The following is a 23,946-nucleotide window of genomic DNA, read 5'->3' on the forward strand; positions in this document are numbered from 1 at the left end:
CTACAACTCCCAGAAAGCATTGAGGCTAAGTGGGCCGCCACATCCGCTGTTTGTCATTGGTCCGGCGGGGGCGGAGGGGTGTTTTGATTGGCTGAGGGTGGAGTTTGTATCAGCGGGTTTAGCGCCACTCCGCTGGCTACGGCTGCTCCGAGTGTGCGGTTCTAGGTGGGCTCGCGGTGAGTCATAGTGGGAACTTCTCTTGGGTATTGAGGGGTTCGAATCCTGTCCTCAGGGTCTTTTTGCGAGCTGAATTTCCCGAGCTTCCGTTTTGTACTGTGTTTGAGCTTGGGAAGGGGGAGAGGAATGCGTGGCCGACTCTCTTCCTTCTTTGTAGATAAATTTCGAGGTGAAGGTCACTTCCCTTGTAACTTTCAAGCTGAAACGGGCCCAGACGTAAAGGATAAGAAAGAACAAAGTTGTCCCCTTCAAAATGAGAGCGAAGTTGCTCCGTAGAGAGTTTTATAGGTGTTAGTAATTATTTCCATATTTAGGTTCAATCTGGAAAATGCGTACTGAGAACCCATTATTAGCTGCAAGGTGCTGCAGGAACTGGAAACACACCGACTTGTGTAGGAGGATGCTCTGCGAGTGTCCCTAAGGAAGTGTGGGGGATGGGGTGGCAAGGGGAGGGTAGGAGGGCACCAGTCTTCCTTGGGACTCAGTTTCTCTATTTGAAAAAAAAAATTGTGTTGCACTTGTAAGGCCTTTTCCTGCTTTCAGATTCTTTGGGCCTGGAATTCCCAATTATCAAGCATTACCGAGGGGTGGGGGCAGGAACGTTGATGCATCATCTCATTTGATTCGCAAGCTCTATCTACTTTTCTGGGTTCAGAGAGGTTGCGATCTACGTAAAGGTCGTGCAAAGAGTTGACTTAGACATCTGACTCGACTCCAGATCTGTTTGCTTATAACCTCTCCACTATACTTTTTCCTCATGGCAGAGGCCAATGTAGTCCTGGTCTGGTGGACCCTCTTATCATGAGCGATGATAGCAGCTACCTTTTGACACACTGTCTTTTGCCAGTTTTCAGGGCAGAGGAGTCTTGCTCAGGAAGCTGCAGGAGGACACAGCTTGGCTGAGGTGGTATTAGAGCAGCAGGTCCTGAAGTGGCGGACCCAGCTCTGGCAACACCTACCTCCCTGGTGTGCTTTCAGGAAAACTCATAAGGACCTTTGCATCTGGAAAGCTGTGTAAATGCAATAATCAGTGTGAGTCATGTTTACTATATTCTCCTTGAGGGGTAGCCTGAGTGTGGGATTCAGGAGAAAAAGCACTTTTTTTTTTTTTAATCAAATTAGGGATTTAAAGTTAGGGATTGAAAGTTACTTTGACTTTACTATAGGTTCTGTTATTGGAGTTTAACTGTCCATCAAATTAATTTTAAAGCTGGGGTGGGAACCTCTGTTATGGTCTTCTGTGTCTCATCATGGTTTTCTTCAGGCTTCTGTTGGGCTGGGAGGCCGTTTAGGATGCCGAAAAGGTGAGCCCCATAGTTAATTAGCATCACAAAGGGCTAGGTGGAGTTGTTTAGAGCAGTCTTTGTGTTTTGCCTTATTAAGTGGCCCAGCTCTTAGTTTGGAGTCAAGGAATCTAGAATGAACTTGGGTCCTACCCTCCAGGAGCTGGTTTGGGGGAGAGGGGGCATCAGTGGCATTTTATGTATAACATAGCCACCCCTGGGGTGATGCAGTGAATTTCTGTAGAGTTTTTCTTAGTCTATGCCAAGCCACCTGACCCTTCCCTTTCTTTCTTTTTCAAAAATACATATGAAGTTTAAGTGTAGTGTTGATTGTATTAATGAATACATTTTAGCTCCCATTTTTAATTTTAAAAAATTGGATGAGTGTAAGCTGTTATGAGTCTCTCCCCCTCCCCAATTCAGTTTCATTGCTTTTTACTTATTTACAGCCTTCAAGTAATTTCTTTGTTTCTGTCCTCTGTGGTTGTGGCTGTCACACAAAAACTTATCAGGTGAAAATGATGTGATGAAAAGCTCAGCCCAGAAGAATGATAGGTCTAAACTGTTAGAATTTTAATTTTTGCAGAGCATGCATATCCTGGATCTTTTTTTTTTTTTGGCTGTTGTAATATACCCATCCTTCACTCTTGACCTTTACGATGTCTTGTTCCTTGAAATTCACCTTACTGTTGGACACTTATTTTTGAGGTGGTGATGTCTCGGGAGACGGATGTGGAGTGTCATCAGCCCCATGGCAGTGCCTCCCCGCAGTCCCAAGGTGGCTTCTCGCAGTCCCACGGTCCCTCCTCACAGCCACACGGCTCCTCTTCACAGTCCCAGGGCACGTCCAGCTCCTCTACCAGCACGGTGCCCACGTCCAGCCAGTCCTCTCACTCCAGCTCGGGTACGCTGAGCTCCTTAGACACAGTGTCCACGCAGGAACTCTATTCTATTCCCGAGGACCAAGAACCCGAGGAGCCTGTCCCTGCCCCTTGGGCTCGATTATGGGCCCTTCAGGATGGATTCTCTAATCTTGGTAAGACCCTTTGTAATATTTTGTTCAGAAGAACAGTTATAGAAAGTTGTTGCAACAGACAGCTCAAGACACTCCTGGAATGATTCTGGAGTTTGAAGGTGATGAAAGACGGAACCAAGGAAGCAGTTTTGGGTTGTGCACTGGCTCTTACTTGCTGTAGAGCCCCTTCATTTATACTTTCAACAAACATTAATTGGGCATCTGCCATGTGTTGTCCATCTGAAGAGGGTTGTGGATCTGTTCCCTAGAAAAATGCGGATTCATGCAAGCTTGCAAACATTTGTCATCTAATCACAGAAACTTCACCACTTAACTCCTGCTGGTGGTGCAGCAGTTTCAGAGCATCAGTTTTACAGTTTCGGAATGGGGAAGGTTATTTGTTGACTCCCTGTTACTTATTTTTATCTCAAAATAGCCAACCTTGCTGTTTAAATATACTCATCCTCTCTGACACCTGGTTCCAACAGTAAGGCTTTGCTCTCGGTATGTTTTAAGTAGCATTTTTCCTCTGTCTCAAATTAAAATGACCTCTTCATTACAAAAAAAAAAAAAAAGAACTTGACATTAATGGAATAGAAAATAATAATGTAAAGAAATGAATGGCTAATGTACCATTTTGTACCTTGTCACTCACCCTTTCCTTTTATGTCATGTGCAACTTTGATGACTTGAAAAAAACAGTAAAAAATGGAGAAATAATATAGCAATATTCATACGTACAACTTTAAATTTAGAAGTAAGCATTTGAAGCTAATTTTTACTCATTTAAGCTAGGCTTAGGGCTGATGTATGGTGAGTGGGACACAGAAATGGTGAGTTAGGGTGAAGTTGGGTGTATCTCCTTTAAACGTAAGATTACATACACAAAGAGCTTGTTAGGGAGACCAGCATAAAGTAATTGCTCAATGAAGAGAAGCTATAATATTTTATTGTTATTATTTGTTATTGATTCACACCTATCTTTTCTTCTAAATAATTTACAGTTTTAGCTCTTATCCCTTTTGAGTTGAATTTTGTACATGGTATGAGGTATTGTCCAAATTCATCCTTTGGCATGGGAACATTCAGTTGTCCGAGCACTATTTCTTTCTTTCTTTTTTTTATTTTATAAATTTATTTATTTTTGGCTGCATTGGGTCTTCGTTGCTGCACGTGGGCTTTCTCTAGTTGTGGCGAGTGGTGGCTACTCTTCATTGCGGTGCATGGGCTTCTCATCACCGTGGCTTCTCTTGTTGCGGAGCACGGCCTCTAGGCGTGAGGACTTCAGTAGCTGTAGCACGTGGGCTCAGTAGTTGTGGCTCGCGGGCTCTAGAGCGCAGGCTCAGTAGTTGTGGTGCACGGGCTTAGTTGTTCCGCGGCATGTGGGATCTTCCCGGGCTAGGGTTCGAACCCGTGTCCGCTGCATTGGCAGGCGGATTCTTAACCATTGCGCCACCAGGGAAGCCCCCCGAGCACTATTTCTTGAAGAGACTGTTCTTTCCCTCTTGAATGGTCTTGACACCCTCATTAAAGATCATTTGACCATAAATGTGAGGGTTTAATTCCGGACTTTCAGTTCTGTTCCATGGATCTGTGTGTCTGTCCTTATGCCAGTACCACAAAATCTTGATTACTGTAGCTTTGTAGTAAATTTTGAAATCCAGAGTGAGTCCTGATTTGTTCTTTTTCAAGATTATTTTGACTACTATGGTTCTTTGCTTTTCCATAGGAATTTTAGGATAAGCTTGTCACTTCCTGCAAAGAAGGCAGCTGGGATTAAATCTGTAGATCAATATGAGTAATATTCCCATCTTAACTGTATTAAGTCTTCCAATCTGTGAACATGGTGTAGCTTTCATTTATTTAGGTCTTCTTTAATTTCTTTCAACAGTGTTTTGTAGTTTTCAGGGTACAAGTCTTGCACTTTAAAAACTTTATTCCTTAGTATTTTTTAATGTTTACTTCTTTTCATTGTGATAAAATATATATAACATAAAATTTTGCCATTTTAACCATTAAGTGTGCAGTCCATTGGCATTAGTACTTTCACAGTGTTGTACAACCATCACCATTATCTAGTTCCAAAATTTTTTCCTCTGGTAATTTCTTTTCCCCCCTAGCTTTATTGAGACATATATAAGTGACATATATAACATTGTGTAAGTTTAAGGTGTACAGTTTGATACAGTTATATATTGCAAAATGATCTCCACCATAGCCTTAGCTAACACCTCCTTCACATCACATAATTACCATTTGTTTTCTTCTAGTTTTACAGTTTCACTTCTTCTGTTTAAGTCCTTAATCGATTTCAAATTAATTTTTGTGAGTGGTGTAAGATAGGGGTCCAATTTCATTCTTCTGCATGTGGTTATTCAGTTTTCCCAGCACCATTTATTGAAGAGATTATCCTTTCCCCATTGAGTTCTTTTAGTAATTTCTAACCTATTTTCTCTGTCTTTGAATTTACCTATTCTAGATACTTCGTTTAAGTGAAATCATAATATTTGTCCTTTTGTGTCTGGCTTCTTTCATGTAGCATAATATTTTCAAAGTTCATGCTGTATCATGTATCAGAACTTTGTTTCTTTTTATGTCTGAATAATATATCTGAATAATAATATTGTATAAATATATCACATTTTCTTTATCCCTTCTTCTGTTGATGGACCTTTGGACCTTTTGGCCATTTTGAAAAATGCTGCTATGAATATTTGTGACAAGTATCTGTTTGAGTCTCTGTTTTCAATTTTTTTGGGGGTATTTAGTGCCTAGGAGTGGAATTGCTGGATAACACGTTTAAGTTTTTTAAGAAACCACCAAACTGTTTTCCACAGCAGCTGCACTGTTCCATATTCCCACTACTAATGTATGAGGGTTCTAATTTCTCCACATTTCGCCACCACTTAATATCTGTCTTTTGATTTCCATCATCATAGTAGGTGTGAAGTGGTATCTCATTGTGATTTTGTTTTACATTTCCCTGATGGCTCTAATGATGTTAAACATCTTTTCATGTGCTTATTGGTCATTTTTATGCATTTGGAGAAATGTCTATTCAAATCCTTTGCTCATTTTTATTTTATTTTTTCTTAACGTCTTTATTGGAGTATAATTGCTTTACAGTGTGTTAGTTTCTGCTTTATAACAAAGTGAATCAGCTACACATATACATATATCCCCATCTTTGCTCATTTTTAAATTGGATTGTTTGTCTTATTAATTGAGTTGTAAGTGTCCTTTTTTATATGGTAGATATAAATCCCTTACTAGATATGTGTTTTGCAAATATTTTCTCCCATTCACTTCTTTTCACTTTCTTGATGATGTCCTTTGATTCACACACATTTTAAATTTTAATTGTGTCCAGTTTTTATATTTTTTCTTTCGTTTCTTGTGCCTTGGGGTCATATCTAGACAGAATTGCTTAACCCAAGGTAACAAAACCTTATCACTATTTTTTCTTCTTAGAGTGTTATAGTTTTGGTTCCTGCAATTAGTCTTTGATTCTCTTTCAGTTGCTTTTTGCACATGGTGTGAGGTAAGTTCCAACTAGATTATTTTACATGTAGATATCCACTTGTCCTAGCACCATTTGAAAAGACTATTTTTTCCCCTATGAATTTTGTTGGCACCTTGTTGAAAATCAGTTGACTGTAAATGTGATTTATTTTCGGTCTCTTAATTTTTTTCCATTGATCTGTATGTCTAACCTTTCACTAGTACTACACTGCCTTGATTATGATAGCTTTGTAGTAAGTTTTTTAAATTTTATTTATTTATTTATTTTTGGCTGTGTTGGGTCTTTGTTGTTGTTTTGCGTGGGCTCTCTCTAGTTGCAGTGACCGGGAGCTACTCTTCATTGCGGTGCGCGCGCTTCTCATTGTGGTAGCTTCTCTTGTTGCAGAGCACAGGCTCTAGGTACGTGGGCTTCAGTAACTGTGGCTCGCGGGCTCAGTAGTTGTGGCTCGCGGGCTCTAGAGCGCAGGCTCAGTAGTTGTGGCGCATGGGCTTAGTGCTCCGCGGCATGTGGGATCTTCCCGGATCAGGGCTTGAACCTGTGTCCCCTGCATTGGCAGGTGGATTCTTAACCACTGCGCCACCAGGGAAGTCCTGTAGTAAGTTCTGAAACTGCAAAATGTAAGTAAGCTCTTTGTACTTCATTTTCAAGATTGTTTTGCTATTCCGGGTCCTTGCTTTTTTATAGGAATTTTAGTTTGAGCTTGTTAATTTCTGCAAAGAAGGCAGCTGGGATTTTGATAGGAATTGTGTATAGTTTGGGAGTTTTGCCATCTTAACAACATTAAGTCTTCCAATCCATGCACATTTACATAGGTCTTTCAAATTTTTTTCCAACAATGTTTTGTAGTTTTTAGAGTATAAGATTTGCACTTCTGGGCTTCCCTGGTGGTGCAGTGGTTGGGAGTCCGCCTGCCAGTGGGGGGGGTGCGGGTTCGATCCCTGGTCCGGGAGGATCCCACATGCCGCGGAGCGGCTGAGCCCGTGTGCCACAACTGCTGAACCTGCGCTCTGGAGCCTGCGGGCCACGTCTGCTGAGCCCGCGTGCCGCAACTGCTGGGGTCCCACGCCTGGAGCCTGTGCTCCGCAGCAGGGGAGGCCACCACAGTGAGAAGCCCCTGCTTGCCGCAGCTGGAGGGGGCCCGCGTGCGGTGGCGGGGGCCCAACACAGCTAAAGGTAAAAAATTGATAAATAAATAAATAAAGAGATACACTGAGTGTTTTAAAAAAAAAAAAAAAAAGATTTGCACTTCTTTTGTTAAATTTATTCCCAAGTATTTTATTCTTTTTATGCTATTGTAAATGGAATTATTTTCTTAATTTCATTTTAGGTTGTCCATTGCTAGTGTGTAGAAATACAAGTGGTTTTTAAATATTGATCCTGTATCCTGTAATGTTGCTGAACTTGTTTATTTGGGCTAATCTTTTTTAGTGGGTTCCTTAGGATTTTCTACATATAAGATTATGTCATTTGTGAATAGGATTAGATAGGTCTGCTTCTTCCTTTCCAATATGGATGCCTTGGCTTTTCATCTCCCTGTCCCTCCCTCCGTTAATTGTCCTGGCTTGAACCTCTTACACGGAATGGAAGTTTTAAGAGCAGACATCCTTGTCTTGTTTGTGATGTTCCTCTCCCCTGTCACCATCTCACCTGTGCCCCATTCTTCACTACTAGGAGAAGGGGCCCATCCTTCCCAGGGTTCTTACTCCTAATTGCCTCACTGAGACTTTTGGTCTCTTTGCCTCCTGCCTTTCTGTCCCTGCCCTCCTCCACACATCTGCCTGAGGCCTCCTCTAATGAGCCAAGGTCAGAGCAGGCTCTTCCATGGGCAGCCTCCCCTTCCACTCTCTGTCCATCATCCCTGGACTGTTGGTGTCCTGATGAAATCTCCATGCCTTTCCTTCTCAACTGTCCCAGAAGCTCCTGGTTTCTAGTAGAAATACCACGGTTCATTTATACCTTTCCCTGTTAATAGATGCTTAGGTTGTTGCCAGTTTTTATTCCTGCAAGCAAGACTGCAATGAATGTCCTTGTCTCCTTGGTCATTTGGACAAATGTCTCTCTAGGCTAGAGCCTGTGTTGAGTTGCTGGATCATAGAGTAGGCATGGCTTTACCTTGTAATGGGTACTGCCATGTTGCCTTCCAAAAGGGCTGTTCAATCTATCCTTCCTATCTTGCCTCATGAAGCCTTTTTGATAGTCCCAGGCAGAGTTGGCAGAGCCTTGCATCTGTGCTTCCCCTGGAGAGTCTACCTGCTGTATTGTTGTTGCTTCCCTGTTTGTCTCCCCACCAGACTGCGAACTCTTTAAGCGATTAATTTAACTTTTTGAAGAGGTTATATTTGCATTAGGTGCAAAATTCAAAACAGTGCAAGGCCTTCATCCAATTTCTGTCTTTCCCCCAACTACTTCCCAGGATTGCTGATTTCTTATGTATCCTTCCAGAACTACTTGGTGCACATATAAGCAACTAAGTCTATGTGTTCTTTTTTCCCCCTTTATTATTTATACCAACTGTAATTTACAGCACACTGGTTGTAACCTGTTGTTTATATTTAACAGTGTATCTTAGACATTCTTCTATCAGAATGTAAAGATCCCCATTTCTTTTGTAGATATATAAATTTATTGAACTAGCCCCTTACTAATGGACATTAAAGTTGTTGCTATAAGAATAATGCTATAGGTCTTCCCTGGTGGCACAGTGGTTAAGAATCCGCCTGCCGGGGGCTTCCCTGGTGGCGCAGTGGTTGGGAGTCTGCCTGCCAATTCAGGGGACACGGGTTCGGGCCCTGGTCTGGGAAGATCCCACGTGCCGCGGAGCAGCTGGGCCTGTGAGCCACAGTTGCTGAGCCTGCGCGTCTGGAGCCTGTGCTCCGCAACGGGAGAGGCCGCGATAGTGAGAGGCCCGCGCACCGCAATGAAGAGTGGCCCCCGCTCGCCGCAACTAGAGAAAGTCCTCGTGCAGAAACGAAGACCCAACACAGCCAAAAATGGATAATTAATAATTAAAAAAAAAAAAAAAAAAAAGAATCCGCCTGCCAATGCAGGGGACGTGGGTTCGATCCCTGGTCCGGGAAGATCCCACATGCCGCGGAGCAACTAAGCCTGCGCTCTAGAGCCCATGAGCCACAACTACTGAAGCCCGCAGGCCTAGAGCCCGTGCTCCGCAACAAGAGAAGCCACCACAGTGGGAAGCCTGCACACCGCAACGAAGAGTAGCCCCTGCTCGCCACAACTAGAGAAAGCCCGTGAGCAGCAATGAAGACCCAACGCAGCCAAAAATAAATAAATATATAAATAAATAAATTTATTAAAAAAAAAAAGGAATAATGCTATAGTGAATAACCTTGTACATATGTCCTTATGTCCTTCCGTAATACATATGATTCTATCTGTAGGATAAATTCCTAGAAGTGGGATTTCTGGACCAATGGGTGTGTGCATATGTAACTTTAAGGAACTGAGGTGAAATTCACATAACATAAAATTAACCATTTAAAAAAATTATTTATTTATTTATGGCCGCGTTGGGTCTTTGTTGCTGCATGCGGGCTTTCTCTAGTTGCGACAAGTGGGGGCTACTTTTTGCTGCGGTGCGCGGGCTTCTCATTGCAGTGGCGTCTCTTGTTGCAGAGCACAGGGTCCAGGCGCACAGGCTTCAGTAGTTGTGGCGTGCAGGCTTCAGTAGTTGTGGCACGTGGGCTCAGTAGTTGTGGCTTGTGGGCTCTAGAGCACAGGCTCAGTAGTTATGGCGCATGGGCTTGGTTGCTCCGCGGCATGTGGGATCTTCCCAGACCAGGGATCGAACCCATGTCGCCTGCATTGGCAGGCAGATTCCTAACCATTGCACCACCAGGGAAGTCCCTAGAATTAACGATTTTAATGTGAACAGTTCAGTGACCTTTAGTACATTCACAACATTGTGCAACCACCACTTCTATCCAGTTCTCAAACATTTCCTTTACTCCAAAATGAAACCTTATATCCATTAAGCAGTTACTCCCCATTCCTTTCTCCTCTGCCCCTGGCAACCGCCAATCTGCATTTCATATCTATGGATTTAACTATTCTGGATATTTCATATAAATACAGTCATACAATCTGTGGCATTTTGTGTCTGGCTTCTTTCACTTAGCATAATGTTTTCAAGGTTCATCCATGTTGTAGCATGTATGAGTTTTAGCATTTATTCCTTTTTATGGGTGAAAAATAGTCCGTTATATGTAAATATCACAATTTGTTTATCCATTCATCCATTGTAGGACATTTGGTTTGTTTCCATCATTTGCCTATTGTGACTAGTGCTGGTATGAACACTTGTGTACAAGGATTTGTTTGGATACATGTTTTCAGTTCTTTGGGTTATATACTTAGGAGTGGAATTGCTGAGTCATAAGGCAATCCTATGTTTAACTTTTTGAGGAACCACAAAATTTTCCACAGAGGTGTACCATTTTACATTCCCACTAACAATGTATGAGGGTTCCTATTTCTTTGCATCCTTGCCAACACTTATTATTTTCCTTTTTTAAAAAATTAGAGCCGTCTTCATGGGTGTGAAGTGGTTGCATATGTAATTTTTTTTAAAGTTATTTATTTATTTAGGCTGTGTTGGCTCTTCATTGCTGTGCACAGGCTTTCTCTAGTTGCGGCGAGCGGGGGCTACTCTTCGTTGTGGTGCATGGGTTTCCCACTGTGGTGGCTTCTCTTGTTGCGGAGCACAGGCTCTAGGCGCGTGGGCTTCAGTAGTTGTGGCGCATGGGCTCAGTAGTTGTGGCTGGCGGGCTCTAGAGTGCAGGCTCAGTAGTTATGGTGCACGGGTTTAGTTGCTCTGTGGCATGTGGGATCTTCCTGGAGCAGGGCTCGAACCTGTGTCCCCTGCATTGGCAGGCAGACTCTCAACCACTTCCCCACCAGGGAAGCCCCTACATATGTAATTTTGGTCTTGCCAAATTATCCTCCCTAGACGGAGTATAAATTACATTCTCACTGGAAACGTATGGGAATACCTGCTTCTTCATACCTCCTGCCAACACAGTATAATATGAAACATTTTGATTTTTGTCAATCTGAAAGTTGAAACATGGAATCTTAATGTATGGTTTTCAGAATTTCTTGTATTGAGTTAGCTTGGCCATCTTTCATATGTTTGAGCCATTTGTATTTCTGTCTCTTATAAATTTTTTTGTATCCTTTACCTATTTTCTACTGGATTGTTTGTCTTTTTCTTATTGCTTTGTAGAAACTTTACAGATATTAGGGAAATAGTCCTTTGATTGTGACATGAGTTGCTAATATTTTCCCTAGTCTGTCTTTCCATGAACATTTTGCTTGCCTACCATATGCATTGTCCTAGGTGCTGGAGCTGTATTCTTAAACAAGAGACTCAAGGCTGCCCTTCTGGAATTTGTTCTAACAGGGGAATGCCAGGAGACAATATACAAATAATCAAGAAAATTTTCAGTTATAGAGGGAAACAGAACAGGCTCTTGTGGGTGGGTGGTGAGCTGGGAGTGTGCTTATACATACAGAAAGCTGAGTGGAAGATGATAATTTGCAGACACAAAAGGCAAGATGGCCATTCAAATCACTGGGAATGAAGAATTCAAAGGCCACAAGGGAGGTTGAACCCAGCATATTTGGGGCAGTGGAAGGAGGCCAGTGGAGCTGAGTGTAGCGATCAAGGGGAGAGGTACAAGGTGAAGCTGGGAGGGACGCAAGGGCCAGATCCTGAGCATCTAGCCTGCCATGTGGAGTGTAGATTTCATACTAAGTATGATGGGAAGCCTCAGGAGAGTAATGAGTAGGAAGTTATTATTATAAGTATTTTTCCAAATCATTAAAAATTATTTGAGAATTTTAATGACTGCTTAGCATTTCATGGCTATGTATAAACCATAATTTGTTAAACTCGTTGGAAATATTTGGTTTTTTTCTCCCCACTGATTTTGAATCTTATAAAATCTTGATGGACAAATCTATAATTTTGATTGCCTTCTTAGGCTGTTTTCCTACAAGCAGATTTTATGAGCAGTTTTTAAAGGTGTTTGATACATGAAATTCAACAGCCCTCTGGGGTGTGCTTTTGTGTTACAGAGTGTGTTAACGACAGCTACTGGTTTGGGAGGGATAGAAACTGTGAATACTGCTTTGATGAGCCCCTGCTGAAAAGAACCGATAAATACCGGACTTACAGCAAGAAGCACTTTCGGATCTTCAGAGTAGGTGGCAAATATCCATACATTTGGGAGAACTGGTCATCTAGACATCACTCTTAGTTGTCTCCCCACTGAAACGCCCCACCATTAAAACTCTGAAATAAAATGTTTTCTATTTTAGGAAATGGGTCCTAAAAGCTCTTACATCGCATACATAGAAGATCACAGTGGGAATGGAACCTTTGTAAATAGAGAGCTTGTAGGGAAAGGAAGACGCCTTCCTTTGAATAACAATTCTGAAATTGCACTTTCAGTATGGAGTAATAAAGGTAATATTATTATCTTCTGGTTACTGGAATTTTTTCTTCTGTATAAAAGGAAAAATGACATTGTGTCCTTTGCAGAGTATGGTTAGGTACATAAAGTAAGTAGGTTAGTATTCAAGATTCACCTCAATCCTAGTTGCATTTTTTAACAATCAAAAGTTCTATCAAGACAGATTTTCTAAGGTTTAATTGGTTTGATTAGTTTTATTTAAAGCCATATGCTTTAAATTATCATTTTGCTTAGTTATCATTCATTAATTGATTCACTTTTATCACATCAATCTTAGCTATCTATGAGTTGTTATTTTAGGCCATTAGTTCATCCCTTCCCCTGCTTTTTCTCTTCCTTCCTTATTCTTCCCTTTCTTTATTCCTTTCTGTCATTAATTTCTGCATATATTTATTGAACTATTATATATAACCTGGCATTAGGCTATGGATTTTTCTGTAACAATCTCAATTTAGACCTTCCACCTTCTTAAATATGACATGGTTACCCTTTGAAAGTGGAGATGTTTATCATCATTATCGGGTAGTATTTTATAAGCATCTATTCCTAAAACTTCATGAATATCACATCTAAAACGAATAGTTGTCATTCGGTGTAAATAAAAACAACCTACAGAATTAAATATAGCTCACAGTGATTTTAAAATCTTGGACAAGAGGAATACTCTTGTTTCTTTAATTTGAAAAAAAACTCACAGAACTTCCCAAAACTATCTGAGAGTTGAGCAGCTTGGAATGGTATGTGTTTGTGTGGATAACACCTTAAAAATATAGATTCCCAGAGGCACTGTCCCATAAATCCTGATCCAGTAGTTCCAGGGACTTAAAAAATCCTGCCCAGGTGATTCTCATGCAGCCAGTCTTCAGACTGGCATCTCAGAATTATGGCTATTCTGGACATCCTGGAGTACACTTTATGATTGCCTTAGTTTCTCCTGTTTTCTGACTATTTTATTTCCTGTCTGATAATTATAGTCAGGACAGCTGCACAGGCTTTTGCTGTTTGTGATCACCTGGTTGAGGTGGGCAACTGGTCGCTGAAATGTGGCCTGTCCTCTACTTGACACGTGGTGTGCCATCTTTTTCTAATTGTTCTATCTGAAGGGCACCTTTTATTTGAACAAAGGTGTTATGTGGTCTGAAGCTGGCCGTGATGGAAATTGATCAAACTGGTACTCTGCAGACTGATTCAGCCTATTGACTTTTTTTTAGGCCTTTGCTGATATTTGTGCTTTAATATGAAAATCCAGTTTTCTTTGAAAAGATGGAATATCTGGCTATACTTGAGCATATTATCCCTAATTCGAGGATTTGCAGGTGCTAAGTAGAGGCTGCCTCCTTTAGATGGATGACGTTTTCCTGTTCAAGTCTCCACTGCTCCACATCTTACACTCACTCCAGCCTTACCTGTGTGCATGACCTTCCTGGCTTGTGTAGGCAACTGAGTTTACAGCCCCTGAAGTAGACATCGACACTTGGGAAAATACATCTCCAGAGCCCCTCAAGTTCCCTGATTCTCAGGTGTCACTGTAACGTCTAGGTTCATCAATATCAATAAGCAGGGAGGAATGGTTGTATCCTAGGTAGCCAGCAGGTCTTATTCATTAGGCAGCTGTCTGCCTTCTGGGGACCAGCCTGGATTGAAGCATGCTGAGCTGGTTCAGATTTGTGCCAGAGACTGGATCTCTAGGTTACTCCAGGGAGGTCAAGACCCATCACCTGAAATCTGAGAAACTCAAGGGTCTTAACAAATTTCACTGTTTCCAGATATTATAGGCAGTTGAAAATTTACCACTTTGTAGAACTGCAATGTTTGATAACTGATTGCAGGTTTGGCCCAATGGATGGTTAAATTATGAAATAAGTGGTTTTTTGGTTTTCTTTTTCTGAGTTACAGGCCGAATAATGAAGAAATAAAGGGGATTTTTTGGGAAAGTGTTATTTAGTTAATTTTACAAGTAAGTTCAAGGTGGTTTGCACTATAAAATACCAGCTAGGTAAAAGTAGAAATGGTTGAGAGAAGATAAAGTAGTATGGTGACCTCTGGCCTGATTTTTTTTTTGGATATTTACTTGCCTAGAACATATTTTCTAGATTCAGACTAATTGCCTTTTGGTTCTGGGCCTGTGCAGTTGATAACTGTTCTGAGGTCAAGGAATAAGAATAGCATTTATGTATGAGTTTCCTGCATTATAGTGAGAATTATGCTGTGTGTTTCCATTGTGGAATGAAGCTTGTCTGTCATCATTTTTCAAGGGGTTTACGACATGCATTAGCCTAGCTAAATGATTTCTTTGGGGTTAGATGTTAAATGGAATTAAGAACGATTGTCTTATATTCCATATGTTTACTAAGTTATAGGACTATTTATCTTTTCTTTATCAAATGGATTAATGAGACCTATTTCTGCCATTTTTTCCTTAGTTTTCGTATTTTTTGATCTGACTGTAGATGATCAGTCAGTTTATCCCAAGGAATTAAGAGACGAATACATCATGTCAAAAACTCTTGGAAGGTAATTTTTTTTTTCTTATGGAACTTGCACTTAATTTCTTTCTAAACATTTGTCATTGGTTAGTTTTTTGTTCCTGGTTTTATGGCATTCGTTATGTATTCATAACATTTGTAGGGTACCTATTTGTGATAGGTATGTTATTGACTTATAATGATCAGTTGAGCAGTTTTTCTTTATAAATTTTATTGGTGATAACTTTTTAAAAGCAGTTTTATTGAGATATAACTTGCATACCATACAATTCACCCATTTAAAAGTATACAGTTCAGTGGTTTTTAGTATATTCACAGAGCTGTGAAGCCTTTACCACAATCAGTTTTAGAACATTTTCATTACCTTCCATAAGGAAACATTTACTGCATTTCTTTTTTTTTTTTTTTTAATTTTATCTTATCTTTGGCTGCGTTGGGTCTTTGTTGTTGCACTGCACGCGGGCTTTCTCTAGTTGCGGCAAGCGGGGGCTACTCTTCACGGCGGTGTGTGGGCTTCTCATTGCGGTGGCTTCTCTTATTGAGGAGCACGGGCTCTAGGTGTGTGGGCTTCAGTAGTTGTGGCTCACGGGCTCTAGAGCGCAGGCTCAGTAGTTGTGGCGCACGGGCTTAGTTGCTCCGCAGCATGTGGGATCTTCCCAGACCAGGGCTCGAACCCGTGTCCTCTGCATTGGCAGGCGGATTCTTAACCACTGCGCCACCAGGGACGTCCCAGCAGTGGTTTCTTAAATGGCACCAAAAGCGCAAGCAACAAAAGAAAAAATAGAAAAATTAGACTTCGTCAAATTTTAAAACTTTTGCCTCAAAAGACACTATCAAGAGAGTGAAACACAAGCCATAAAATGAGAGAAAATATTGCAAATGATATATCTGATAAGAATCTAGTGTTTAGAATAGATAAAGAACTTCTACAATTCAACAACAAGAAGATAACCCAATTTAAAAATGGGCAAAGGACATTTCTCCAAAGAAGATATAGAAATGGCCAAAAACCACTTGAGAAGATACTCAGCATCATTAGTCATTAGGGAAGTGCAAATCAAAACCACAATGAGATGCTGCTTCGCACCCATTAGGATGGCCGTAATAAAGAGACGGAAAGTGACATGTGTTTGTGAGGATGCGGAGAAATTGACACCCTTATGCACTGCTGTTGGGAATGTAAAATGGTGCAGCCACTGTGGGAAATAGTTTGATGTTTTCTCAAAAAGTTAAACAGAATTACCATATGATGCAGTAATTCCCCTTGTTAGGTATATACCCCCCAGATTGAAAACAGATGTTCAACAAAAACTTGTGCACGAACAGTTCACTGCAGCTCTATTCACAGTAGCGAAAAGGTGGGAACAACCTAAGTGTCCATCAACAAAAGAATGGATATACAAAATGTGATATATCCATAAAATGGGCTATTATTTAGCTATAAAAAGGAATGGAATACTGATACATGCTACAGCATGGATGAACCTTCAAAACATTCCAAGTGAAAGAAGTCAGACACAAAAGACCACATAGTGTATGATTCCACTGATGCGAGATGTTCTGAGCAGGCAAATCCATAGAGAGAGAGCAGATTAGAGGTTGCCAGGGGCTGGGGGCAGGGAAAAAGGAGAGTGAACACTTAATGGATTTGGGGTTTCCATTTGTGCTGATGAAGAATTTCCGGAACTAGATAGAGGTGATGGCTGCACAACATTGTGGATGTACTTAATGCCACTGAATTGTACACTTTAAAATGATTATAATGGCATGTAAAGCAACTATACGCCAATAAAAAAAAAAAATCTTTAAGATAAAGCAAAAAAAAAACCCACAAAACAAAAACAAAAAAAATAAAATGCGATTTTTGATAATAAAATGTTAATAGGATTGACAAAAAAAATGATTACAATGGCAAATTTTATGTTATGTATATACACAATACATAGTAAAGAAGATGTCTTGGCAACGCCCTCACCCCATCCCCCAACCCACAGTGGTTAGAAAAGTCTACTTGCGGCAGGTAATGGGTGACTGATGCTTGATTAACTGTACTGGGTGTGATCCTGGGTAGCAGTCCTCCTCCATTTTAGCATCCCAATTAATTGCAAATCTTCAAGAGCTTGCTGCAAGCAGATTCATGGTGCACTTTTGGTTTCTTATGTATTGTGATTTTATTTCGGGTGCAATTCATGGCATCAACTGCTTATGCGCTTCCTTTGAAGACAGGATAAGAAATAAGAGAAATGGATCTGTGAAAGTAATTCATTTGCAGTTGCTGTTTACTATTACTTGTTTCAGGCACTCATTTTTAACTTGGACTTGGTTGTATTTGGCCTTTCTCTGGCCCCTGGGATAAATCATTTCTCTCTGATTTGTTCTTAGTGTCTTTCTGAGAGTTTCACAATCTGGGGTGACAGCAAGACCTAAGTCTATATCACTCAGCTCAAAAAGTGGCATTTGGAGCTGAGTCAGTGTTGCTGGATGGTCCCTATTCACTTATGCCTTTGACATTTTACACTGGTGAGGTTTCTGAAAACAGAGACAGTGGGCTGTCTTTAACTCAAAGTGGTTGAGGCCAGTTCAGGAGTGGTGGGTCTCAGGATTAAAAACATTTTGACAGTCAGTCACTTTCTGTGTTTTTCCCTGTAGTGGCGCCTGTGGTGAGGTGAAGCTAGCTTTCGAGAGGAAGACGTGTAAGAAAGTAGCCATAAAGATCATCAGCAAAAGGAAGTTTGCTATTGGCTCCGAGAGAGAGGCAGTAAGTACCCTTGTTTGTGGCTGTTTGGTCATTCTTAACACTTCTTACCTTCCCCAAATAATTTTAGGGTGGTGATTTTCAATGTCAGGAAGGATTTATTGCTCAGAATTTGTATCAAAGAACATTGAAAATTTTTGAGTATATTCTACTAATCTAAACACTTACTTATAGATAATTTGGTTCCAAAAATATTTGGTTATACATTATAATACACATAGCAGGAACTTGTTTTAGCTTTTTTTTTTCCCTTCCAAGTTGTTACAAGACTGTTTTTACAATAAATGAAAGGAAATTAGGAAAAAAAAAAAAAATCCAGCCGTATCCACACCACTGTAACCCCACAGCTGTTTTCAGTTTTCTCCTTCCTTCTAGTCTTTGTTCCTATGAATTTCTGTTTCTAGATGGTTGAGATCATATTGTGTATACAATTTTGCATTTTGCTTTTTCACATAAGCATTAGTACATGTACTTTTCCCTAATGTATCCTTTTTGATGATCGAGTCTCTGTCTCACCAATTTTATCATAATTTATTCAACTATTTCTCTGGTTGATCATTTAGATAAGTTAGGTCATTTAGGTAATTTCTAATTCTTTGCTCTTCCCGATAACGTGGCAATGAATACCTTCATGTTTATAGATTTTTAAAAATCTTAAATTATTTTAAAAGTCTCTTTATATGGTAACCATTCATTTTATTACATTTTCTGTAATACACACTTATGCGTTGCTGAAGTGGCCAAGTGTATTTGTCTTTCAACACATGACCCAACAAAGTAATGTAAAACATAGCCTCTAATCACGTTTTCCTTTGTGGCCAGCTGTTTCTGGCTATTATACTCTAACATTCTTTAAAGATCAATTTCTTTTTTTTTTCTCCCTAGACAATGCCATTCTCACACAGCGAGAGGAATTTCCTTTCAGTGTTCACATTGTTATAGATCTTTCCCCTGTGATTCTGGATTTGTTTCCCATTTTGGGGGGAAGAAAATAACCTACCAGATTCTTAATGACTTGGAGCACAATTTTACTTCTTAATTTCATCTTTCAAATCCTATCGGACTCTTTAGACCTCTCCATCATCAGAGTACACCCGGATTTGGTAATAAGTTTACCGGCTTACAGGAAGAGGCAGGTTTTTAAAATTAAACATCTGGGTTTCTTCGCTGAAGTCCATTTTACATAAATATGTAATTCTATATCCTCTTTGCTTGTGGAGGGTGTAGCCCGTGAGGTTGAGTAACTCGAGTCATCCTTTTGGAATTGTAACGGAGAGCAACTTCGCTACCCTGAAGCCTACTCTCGTTAGAGTCTCAGTAAATATCTCAGCTTGTACTTGAAATTGGAACCTGGGTCTGCTCTATTATTAGAAATGTGACTTGGCGTTTTCTTTACACATTTTAATTGAATACCTTCTTGTCTGTGGTTTTTGTTTGTTGTATCATTTTTATGAATGTAAACAATTCCACAGTCGATGAGACAAGCAGAGCTTACCAGGGCAGTGTGAGAACAGTGGAAACACACTTTGTTTCTGGCTGTGGGAACTGCAGCAAGTGGCTTCCTTTCTCTGAGCCTCAGTTGTTCCATCTGTGAAACGGGGATACTTTTAGAACCCAGTTCACTTGGATTATGAGGCTTATGTGAGATGACCCTTTTAAATAAAGAGCTTGGCATAGAGCCTGGTCATTATTGAATGCTTACTATTTGCCAAGCATTTTGTAGGGTGATTTTAGGTGAGTTGTGTAATTCATCCACCTCTGCGCCTTGATTTCTCTGTATGAATAGTACTGACTTTGGAACTCAGGCAGCCTTTTTTTTTTTTTTTTTTTTTTAATTAATCAATTAATTAATTAATTAAGTTTTGCCTACGTTGGGTCTTCGTTGCTGCGCGAGGGCTACTCTTTGTTGTGGTGCATGGGCTTCTCATTGCGGTGGCTTCTCCTGTTGAGGAGCATGGGCTCTAGGCAGGCGGGCTTCAGTAGTTGTGGCGTGCAGGCTCAGTAGTTGTGGCTCACGGGCTCTAGAACACAGGCTCAGTAGTTGTGGCGCATGGGCTTAGTTGCTCTGTGGCATGTGGGATCTTCCTGGACCAGGGCTCGAACCCATGTCCCCTGCATTGGCAGGCAGATTCTTTTTTTTTTTTTTAATAAATTTATTTATTTGTTTTTATTTTTGGCTGTATTGGGTCTTCGTTGCTGTGCGCGGGCTTTCTCTAGTTGTGGTGAGTGGGGGCTACTCTTCGTTGTGGTGCACGGGCTTCTCATTGTGGTGGCTTTTCTTGTTGCAGAGCACGGGCTCTAGGCACGAGGGCTTCAGTAGTTGTGGCTCTCGGGCTCTAGAGCACAGGCTCAGTAGTTGTGGTGCACGGGCTTAGTTGCTCTGCGGCATGTGGGATCTTCCCGGACCAGGGCTCGAAGCTGTGTCCCCTGCATTGACAGGTGGATTCTTAACCACTGTGCCACCAGGGAAGTCCAGGCAGCCTTTACTTAGCTAAATTGAACTGTAAATATTTTCTGAATATTGGTTATTATTATTACTAATAAACTCTAATGTTATTTTTTTTTTCAAAGGATCCAGCACTCAATGTTGAAACAGAAATAGAAATTTTGAAAAAACTAAATCATGTAAGTACTGCTGTAAAAAATGACCCATACTTAAATTCATTTATGTCAAAATATGGGGAGAGTGCAAAGCACTTCAGTGTAATAAAGCTAGTATTAACCTGGGTTCCTTAATTGTGTGTGTGTATGTGTGTGTTCGTGTGTGTATGCATGCATACATGTGTTTAGCTATCATTTAGCTGGGAAGAGCTTTACCCTGAAATTTTGAAAGGACAATACTTTTTTTTTTTTTTTAACATCTTTATCGGAGTATAATTGTTTTACAATGTTGTGTTAGTTACTGCTGTATAACAAAGTGAATCAGCTATACATATACATATATCCCCATATCCCCTCCCTGTTGCATCTCCCTCCCACCCTCCCTATCCCACCCCTCTAGGTGGTCACAAAGCATGGAGCTGATCTCCCTGTGTGATGCGGCTGCTTCCCACTAGCTATCTGTTTTACATTTGGTAGTGTATATATGTCAATGCCACTCTCTTAGTTCATCCCAGCTTACCCTTCCCCCTTCCCGTGAAAAGACAATACTTTATAAAGATTTTTATGATTAAATAATTATGTGATATTTCCACTGAGTTAGTTCTGGACCGAAAGACACAGTAAGTCTCCTAAATATAATGTCTTATGGGTGCTTGATCAACTGATTATGTTTGTGGAGACAATGCTCATTTGGTACATTTGGTTTAATTATACCTGAAATTTTCACACCTCTAAATACCTCTTGATGGTGCCGATTTCCATTCACCTCAGTTGGAATAAATCAAATAAATCCAAGGGTATCCAGTAAGTATGACAACATCCTGGATGATTAAACGGTGCCTGTGGCCTCATTGCGTGTAAATAGTTCTTGTCTTTTTTGTGCAGTGATGACCTTGTCTCAATGGAAAGAATCTAAAGATGTGAGAAGAGAAAGTTGGACTAGTGGGACTGATCCCATCTTCCTTTTTATTCTTTCTGTTTTGTCATTAATTCATGGGCCCCCATGCAGTCCTGAGCTAGGTAGGCACTGGAGTTAAACTTGAAATGAAACCTCCAGTCTGTCCAGCTAAGGATTGTCTGATTCTGGTTCTTAACCTCCAAACAACAAAAGGTTTCTTCTCCCTGCTCTGACCTGCTCAGACCATCCTAACAGCAAATAGAAACTAAGAACAACATCACAGGGACACAATAATTCAATAGGTTCCTTTAGAACTCGTGGTGGATCCGAAAACCCATAAGAATGTGAGTGGCTGACCTTCCTGCTTGACTTTCTTCTAATGCCCTTGCAACTTCTTCCTCTTCCCTGCATCCGCTTCCTTTTTCCATGCGATCTGGAATCTCGTTAAAGAGAGGAGCCCTCTAATTTTCTGGGGTGGTGTTGCTTCAAACATCCCCCAAACATAAACACTTAGAATCCTCAGAGAATTTTCTCTGATGTCAGAAGATCCCCAAACATAACATTTATACAAATCCAATGTCTGCTGCAGAGGAGAGGAATTTAAAACCCTAAAAAAGATCCTTGGAGGTACTTGTTGGCAATTTACAGGGGCACTTGGAAGCCCTTGGGAATTAAAGATGGGCTCATGAGTGCATTTTGATGTTTGGGGACATCTTTGGGGACAAAGATGGGCTCATGAGTGCATTTTGATGTTTGGGGACAATGTTTGGGGTATTTGTTGGCAATTTACAGGGGCACTTGGAAGCCCATGGGAATTAAAGATGGGCTCATGAGTGCATTTTGATGTTTTGGGACAATGAGTAGAGCCTAGCAGAGTCCAGTAGACCCTGGCCTTTGGAGTCCGGTGTTGATTTATCAATTGTCAAATGTTTGTTGTGCCAGCCTGTTTTCTAGGCTCCGGGCAGTGAGCACAGATGGACTTGGTCATCCCTCCTCTTATGTGGCTTCAGTCTAGTGGGAAGACAGACCTGTGTTCCCATCCTTGCTCTGAGCATGTCATTTCACTTTGCGAGCCTCTATTCCCTCATCTGTACAGTGGAGACAGTAGGATACTTACCTCAAAGGTCAGTGTGAGACTTGAATGAGATGTGCTCCTAAAGGTTTCAGCACCGGGAACACACTAGGGGAATGACAGTGATCTGTAATTCCCTACCCTTTGCCCTGTAGCACCTAAGTGGAGGGTCTGGGTTGGTGGCTTCTGGTTTCTGAGAGACACTTTCAGCTATGACAGCTGCAGCCCATGGCCCTGGAGGTAGTGGGGACTGGAGACAGCCCGTGCTGGCTCCGTCTAGTGGGGGCCTGTTCTTGCTCTGTCAGCTCCCAGCCCCACCCATTCCCAGAAGGGCACTGCCAGTGATGAAGCCAAGCAGACCAAGCAGTTTGCATTCCTTCCTCTCATCTCCTATTCCTTTTCCATGTGTGTGTCTTTTCTTCTGCTTTTCATTTTATCAAAATATCACATGCATCTCCCTCCCTGCATTTTAAAACTCTTTCAGCTTTTTTTTAAAGAATTTTTTAAAAATTAATTTTTATTGAAGTATAGTTGCTTTACAATGTTGTTAGTTTCTGCTGTGCAGCAAAGTGAATCAGTTATACGTATACATATATCCACTCTTTTTTAGATTTCCTTTCCATTTAGGTCACCACAGAGCATTAAGTAGAGTTCCCTGTGCTCTACAGTAGTTTCTCGTTAGTTATGTCATACATAATAGTGTATGTATGTCAGTCCCAATTCATCCCACCCTCCCCTTCCCCCCTTGGTAACCATAAGTTTGTTCTCTACATCTGTGAGTCTATTTCTGTTTTGCAAATAAGTTCACCTGTACCATTTTTCTAGATTTCACATATAAGCAATATTATACGGTATTTGTGTTTCTCTTTCTGACTTACTTCACTCTGTATGACAGTCTCTAGGTCCATCCACATCTCTGCAAATGGCACTATTTCGTTCCTTTTTTTATGGCTGGGTAATATTCCATTGTATATATATGTACCACATCTTCTTTATCCATTCCTCTGTCGATGGACATTTAGGTTGCTTCCATGTCCTGGCTATTGTAAATAGTGCTGCAATGAACATCGGGGTGATTTTTAAAGAATTTACCTCTGTATTTCTACATAATACACATAAACTGCTCTCTCTTGGTTTATTAATGATAATAGCTCATTGCCTTCCTGTTATATGAGAATTTCAGCTCTCCTTTGCTTTCTGTTCCTCTTAATGTAATACTACAGTGCATATTCAGTGTTTCCATTATTGTGACAATAACAAACGGTCATGCAGAGCCAAGTATACTATGATAAGATCATAGGTAAGGAGAGGTGGAAATGGTTTGCTCTCAGCCTGACCCCATGGCTGTTTAGTCCATGACCAAAATGTGGCTGGCAGGGCTCACCCTCAGTGGGTGGTGTGTCTGTTATTGATGTTGATGGTATTAATCTGGGCAGCATATGGGTGTCTCCTGTGTGCCAGCTGCTCTGCTGAGTGTTGGTCTTAGAAAGATAAATAAGACTTGACTCAGCCCATGCAGTGCCTGGTGAAAGGAGACTTGTGGTGGGTGTCAGTTTCCTTGTGGGGCAACACAGATTAGAGCCACTGCAGGAAGTGTGGATCTCAATTCCAAGGGGGACATTTGAGCTGGGGCTTGATGCCT

General features: G+C 40.9%; 2 protein-coding genes across 5 annotated transcripts in view; both read left to right on the top strand.

The window, feature by feature from the left end:
• The window catches only part of TTC28 (tetratricopeptide repeat domain 28), a 651,841-nt gene that overhangs the window by 27,392 nt on the left and 600,503 nt on the right, over positions 1 to 23,946 (top strand). The window lies entirely within an intron of this gene.
• Positions 113 to 23,946, top strand: part of CHEK2 (checkpoint kinase 2) — a 39,579-nt gene continuing 15,745 nt past the window's right edge. Inside the window, exons 1-9 of one of the 4 annotated variants that reach the window (XM_036874399.1) lie at positions 113 to 176; positions 1,025 to 1,209; positions 1,442 to 1,481; positions 2,169 to 2,496; positions 12,095 to 12,219; positions 12,338 to 12,485; positions 14,916 to 15,006; positions 17,628 to 17,736; positions 20,305 to 20,358. In XM_036874399.1, coding sequence (XP_036730294.1) covers positions 2,175 to 2,496; positions 12,095 to 12,219; positions 12,338 to 12,485; positions 14,916 to 15,006; positions 17,628 to 17,736; positions 20,305 to 20,358 — 849 coding nt within the window. In that variant the 5' untranslated portion in view covers positions 113 to 176; positions 1,025 to 1,209; positions 1,442 to 1,481; positions 2,169 to 2,174. The remainder of the gene's footprint in view (positions 177 to 1,024; positions 1,210 to 1,441; positions 1,482 to 2,168; positions 2,497 to 12,094; positions 12,220 to 12,337; positions 12,486 to 14,915; positions 15,007 to 17,627; positions 17,737 to 20,304; positions 20,359 to 23,946) is intronic. The other 3 variants (XM_036874401.1, XM_036874398.1, XM_036874400.1) reach the window with 3 other exon arrangements.

The sequence above is a fragment of the Balaenoptera musculus genome, chromosome 14 (genome assembly GCF_009873245.2).
Source record: "Balaenoptera musculus isolate JJ_BM4_2016_0621 chromosome 14, mBalMus1.pri.v3, whole genome shotgun sequence".
NCBI lineage: Eukaryota > Metazoa > Chordata > Mammalia > Artiodactyla > Balaenopteridae > Balaenoptera > Balaenoptera musculus.